We start from the raw sequence: 6000 nt of genomic DNA, 5'->3' as shown, positions 1-6000 counted from the left end.
CCATTGTACTTGAGGTTATCACAGCCCCCGTTGCAAGTCAACTAACGGTAGTATTCTGAACACAGCCGCACGCCGAGAAAAACAAAATGAAGAGGTATCCAACCCCTTTCAAACATAAACGGCCATGCCAGCCACTTGCTATTGTGTAACTTTGGCCATGGCATTGAACCACATGATCCATGCTTTGCTCTCCCCATCTTATGGCTTCTCTTTCTCGATCGAGTTCATTGTTGAGCCACTAGTTCCTGAAGACATAGCTCTCAACTCTCCAGCGACATGGCAACAATCAGCTGCTCCACTTTATATGCCAGGCGTTGCCTCCGTGCTTGCTCATCTTGCTCCAAGGCAGCGGTTATCTAATAAAAGGAAGGGAAGCGTGAGACTGCAGCATAAGCAAAACAGCTTTCATACAAAAGATACTACCTCAGCAGCACGTTTAAAAATGGACAGTTCAGCTCAAATTAACATTGTAGAGACGGCTAACATGATACAAGTACTTCTTTCAATTTAGTACACTGTATTCGCTGCTCACGATGCGGTCTCCTCTATATTGGGGGGACCAAACACAGATTGGATGACCGCTTTGCGGAACACCTCCGTTCAGTCCGTAAGCATGACCCTGAGCTTCCGGTCTCCTGTCACTTTAATTCTCCGCTCCACTCCCACATCGACATCTCTGTCCTCAGCCTCCTACACTGTTCCAATGAAGCTCAACGCAAGCTCATCTTTCGTTTAGGCACTTTACAGACGTCTGGACTCAACATCGAGTTCAACAATTTCAGACCATGGCCTCTGCCCATATTTGTTCCCTTTCCTCCTCTTTTTTAAACCTTGCCCCGATCTTATGTATTTTTTCTCCCAGTTTTCTATGGCAGCTGGTAATTATTCTGCCATTCACACCCTATCTAGACTAATCTTTTTCTATTACCATCTCAAGTCAGCCCATCTTCCCTTTTGTCTCTCTAATCTCTCCTGTCTTCCACCCTATCACAGACCTTCCCTTTTATTCTTTCCTCTCCTTCCCCTTTCAGTGCTCCTTAAGAAAGTGTTCATTTCGAACATTCGCCAGTTCTGACGAAGGGTCATCGACCTGAAATGTTAACTCTGTTTCTCTCTCCACAGATGCTGCCTGACCTGAGTATTTCCAGTATTTTCTGTTTTTGTTTCAGATTCCAGTATCTGCAGTATTTTTCTTTTGTATGAAATAAGTGCATTGCTTTCAGCATTATTTTGAGCCTGTTCTCTTGGTTCTGTGGTGGTTTCAAGCAGCTGACATTGAGAACGGTACTCAGATTCTCTGACGGACCAACCATGCGATCTTAGGGCTGTTGTGCGAGGTAAATGCTACTGAAAAGATGAACCAGTTGAGTGGGGAAAAGCAAAGCAATGAAAGTTCAGAGAAAATTTTGGAAATCAATTATTTTCCATTGTCCTTTAATGGGAACGGGTATCCTTCCATTATGGCAGATAATCAAACTTCTGTTATTCAATATTGCTTGATGCATAACAACGTTTTTCAAATTGATAGGAATACACAGACGTTACAACATGGAAACAGGCCATTCGACCCAACCAGTCCATTTACCCTCAATGCACGCAAATACACCAAATCACATTTACACAACCTGTTCCCTATCCCTTCATCCTTTACTCCCCATAAAAATGCTGGAAATCCCAAATTAAAACAGAAAGTACTGGAAATGTACATTATCCTGAATTGAGAAAATATCAGACAATGCCCCTGCCAGAACTGTGCTCCAACAAAGAGTCTACACCTAAAACGACAGAATTTTAAAGCACAGGAGACAATTTTGCTCATCGAACTTGTGCCGGCACTCTGAAATGAGCTATTCACCGAGTCCCGTTCTCCATACTCTGAAATGTTTCCAATGTTTATCCGTTTCCCCTTTAAACTATCATGGATTTTGCTTCTGTCTGTGTTTCTGGGAGGGTTTTTCATGTCTTAACAGCCTGTGGGTCAAAAAAAAATGTGTTTGTTTGTTCTTTTGGTGATAAGTTTATGCCCTCCAGTTACTGACTTACTGACCTTGGAAACAGCTCCATCAGATCTCCTCTTAACCTTCTTTGTTCTGGTGAAGAGTCTCAACTTCTCTAATCTCTCCTCAAATATAAAAGCCCCACATCCCTGGTTTCATCTTAGTGAATTTCATCTGCATCCTCTCCCTGGCCTTCATATCCTTCTTAAAGTTAGATACCCAAATTGATGTCTCACATGAAAAGAGCATTTGGGGTCCTGGACAATGATGTGGAAAGAGGTGGCTGAACAGGTGGTTGTTTCTCTATGGCAGCATGGAAAGCACCAAGCAAGAGGAAGAGGTGCTTGGTGGTGAGATTACATTGTACATGGCAGAAATGGTAGAATTTGACCAAGTGAACATGGAAGCTAAAAGTGAGAGGGACAAGGGGAATCCCATCACTAAGGGTGAGGAGCAACGTTGCTGCTCAGCTGCGTGGCCTGGAGGTCCCACGCAGGCTGCTCACGGGCGTCTGAGTGGAATTAGCCGTGCGTGCGCAAAAAATGGAATGGGCCGCGCAGCCAAAGGGCCCGTGCACCAAAAAAAGTGACGGGGAACATTGGTGAAGGGTGAGAACGGAAGCATGAGGAATGGGTCAAAAACACACTTCTGAAAAATCTCATTTGAGGAAAGGAGGAGGAGGTTTCAGAATCTCTGGTGTGGGAAGTGATCATGACCAGAACAGATAAGTCAATACTTGGTGTGGCCTTCCAGGTGTGGAGGCAAAAATCTTGGACCATTCAAAAGTCAGCTGGGATACGTGATGGGAATATTCATTTGTTTTTCTGGATGGCTGAGCTAAGATAACCTGAATGGCCTCCCTCACCCATACCTATCTGCTTGTATTTTTGAGCTTGAAACTAAATCATTTTAAAGACACAAAGACTACTCTCTAGCTCAGATAATTTATTCCCAGGCAGTTGGTTTGATCTTCGAAATAAGTCCCTATTTTTGGTTCAGTTGTGACTTTAGCTGGCTACAATTTCAATTCCAGCATATTAGCAACGCACTCACATTTTTTCCCCTACAGCGAACATTGCAAACTATATGCCACGTGTCTAAGATAAGCATTCTTTCCAATCTCACTCTCTGTAAACGGCGGTCTAGAGGCACATCAAGCAGGTATAGGTGAGGGAGAAGTGGACCCAGAGCCTTAATTGGAGTAACACTTTCATATGCAAGTCATAAAATCTGCCCAAAATCATATATTGCAGCATTCACTGAGACAATGTTCTGAATATTCCTAATGAATATTATCCATCAGTTTACAAAGCATTATTGCTACTCTTTATCTGCAGCAGTCTCCAGATGAAGTAAAATATAATTTTGCTTTATTCTGGTGCAAACGATGCTCAAAATGCTTAATGTGCTACTAAAGAATGGCTAATGTAAAACTAACACTGCAGGTAACGAGCATAAAATGTTGAGATCTGTGGTAATTTGCAATGATGAGCTATTTCTATATTACTACCTGTTTATGCGGTGGAATTACTGATTGACCCAGTGGATAGCATATTAAATGATGTTCATTAACACTGCTAATGAAGTACCACAAGGATTGTCATTTACGAGTGCAGAGAAATAATGATTTTGTCTTTCTGTTGATTTCTTCACCAGTGCAAATTTAAGAGCCCAAATGAAACCCCCATGAGAACTTCTTTAGAGATGATTCAGAGACCAGGCACTCGAATTTCTCCTCCAGTTGAAAAGATTATTTAAATTAGCAGCAGACGAGAACACCACAACCATAACAAGCATTAATCCCAGGGTTATCAAATACATTGTATCTCGTATTCTCTAATGATGAAGAGTCAGATAAATAATGACTCCCAACGTTTAATCTAGCTCTTACAGTCCAAACCCGCGACCTCTACCACCGAGAAGGACGAGGGCAGCAAGCACATGGGAACACCACCACCTCCACGTTCCCTTCTAAGTCATACACCATCCTGATTTGGAAGCATATCGCCGTTCCTTCGTCGTCGCTGGGTCAAAATCCTGGAACTCCCTCCCTAACAGCATTGTTGGGAGTACCATCACCACATGGACTGCAGCGGTTCAAGGCGGCGGCTCACCACCATCTTTTCAAGAGCAATTAGTGATGGGCAATAAATGCTGGCCTTGCCAGCGACACCTACATCCCTTGAATGAATTAAAAAAAACTCAGGGTGGTTATGACATGAGACAGTCCAACCAGGTACTAAGGTGCTGCTTGACTGTAAGTAATGATGACATGATGTGATAACTTCGACAACTGAACAACTGAATTGAAAATGAGCTGAAATATCATAACGCAGTCTTTTAATTTGAGAAAAGATAAAACTATAGCAACATTTCTATAAAATGGAATCAGATTTTTAATTGTTAATCAGGAACTATGAATTGTAGAATCTGGTTCCATAGAGTTAAAAATTCATTTCAAATGTATTTGAAAAACTGAAGACCTTTATGTGACAAGTGTGCATCATTTCAGGCTTACAAAAACGTTCAAAACATGATTGGAAAAAGAATGACAGGATCAGTCACCCACTAAATGGCATCAATGTACTTTGGCAATTGGTGTGCCATTAAAAACTTACACCAGGACACATATCCTCAAGCCAGAGCCTTCCAGTAATGTAGACAGAGTGTGCGAAAACTATTTTGTGCACTAACCTCTTCACTGTATTTGCTAACGTAAGAGTAGATTTCATTCAACGCACTCAGCATGTTAAACTCATTCACGTGCAAACGAGACTGCTCCGCCAGGTAAGCATTCATATCCTGGTCACTAATTGCGGACATTTTGGCAATATCAGCGTAGTACCTTTAAAACAAAATATATGTCTCTGACATTTCAACAAGCAGTTTGTTTACAACATTATAAGCAACACCCAGAGTTAATTATTTGCCTCCTAGTATAGAGGTGCAGCAAGTAAATGAACCAAAACAAATTGTATGAAAATTCAACTTTATCTTGGTGCTGGGACACATTAGTCATTATAAGAACATAAGAAATAGGAGCAGGAGTAGTCGTATGGCCTCTCAAGCCTGGTCTGCCATTCAATTCATGGCTGATCATCGACCTCAACTCCACTTTCCTGCCCGATCTCCTTATCCCTTGATTCCCCAAGAGTCCAAAAATCTATCTATCTCAGCCTTGAATATATTCAGAGACTCAGCATCCACAGCCCTCTGGGGCTGAGAATTCCAAAGATTCACAACCCTCTGAGTGAAGAAATTCCTCCTTAACTCGGTCTTAAATGGCTGACCCCTTATCCTGAGACTGTGCCCCCTAGTGCAGACACTCCAGCCAGGGGAAACAACCTCTCAGCATCTACCCTGTCAATCCCCTTATAACCACATGTAGATAATGACATTTGCAGTCAAATGCAGCCATGCAAATGGAAGCATTGAGCTCTTCCCCGCTTGTAGGATGAACTTTTTTTTTAAAGCACAGACCATGATATATTGGGCTCCTACCCTAAGTCAATAGAGATCTATTGCAGCACTGAAAAAGTTTTATATACTAATGTCATTACACACAGATAATACCAAGGTCTGTCGACAACTCACAGTCAAATATCAATTGTAGTCCAACAGACCATTGATATAAATCCCGTTAGAATTATATTTTATGGCATGTGCACAGATGAATAGGGAAGAGGAAATCAGGAAGTCACTGCCTCTGGGCATACTTGCATGCAAATGGGGCAAAAATAATAGTGTAGCTACTTGTACTGCACTTTTTTTGACATTCATGTCCCCGAATCATTCCCTCCATGTGGTGCCGCGAAGCAGCACCTGAGGCCCAAGATTCTATTCGCCCATTCAGGCCCCGGCCTAAACTCCACCACCACCTCCGCCCCCCCCCCCCCAGCTCCAAATCTTCCCCCATCACAAATATTTCCCCCCCCGCCCTCTTACCCTGCTCAGGCTCCGACTCTCGTCCCCTGCTCAGGCCTCGCACCCGCCTCTCTCACCC

At 42.8% G+C, this 6000-nt stretch overlaps 1 protein-coding gene across 4 annotated transcripts in view; it reads right to left on the bottom strand.

Annotated features, from left to right (window-relative positions):
• Positions 1 to 260: 260 nt before the first annotated feature.
• Positions 261 to 6000, bottom strand: part of plxna2 (plexin A2) — a 513884-nt gene continuing 508144 nt past the window's right edge. For all 4 annotated transcript variants that reach the window (XM_070859435.1, XM_070859436.1, XM_070859433.1 and 1 more), the window contains 2 exons: positions 4692 to 4842; positions 261 to 356 (listed from right to left, as the gene is read on the bottom strand). In XM_070859435.1, coding sequence (XP_070715536.1) covers positions 261 to 356; positions 4692 to 4842 — 247 coding nt within the window. The remainder of the gene's footprint in view (positions 357 to 4691; positions 4843 to 6000) is intronic.

Source organism: Pristiophorus japonicus, chromosome 17, assembly GCF_044704955.1.
Source record: "Pristiophorus japonicus isolate sPriJap1 chromosome 17, sPriJap1.hap1, whole genome shotgun sequence".
In the NCBI taxonomy this organism is placed as follows: domain Eukaryota; kingdom Metazoa; phylum Chordata; class Chondrichthyes; family Pristiophoridae; genus Pristiophorus; species Pristiophorus japonicus.
The sequence above is the reverse complement of the archived record's forward strand: the minus strand, read 5'-3'. Positions and strand labels throughout refer to the sequence as shown.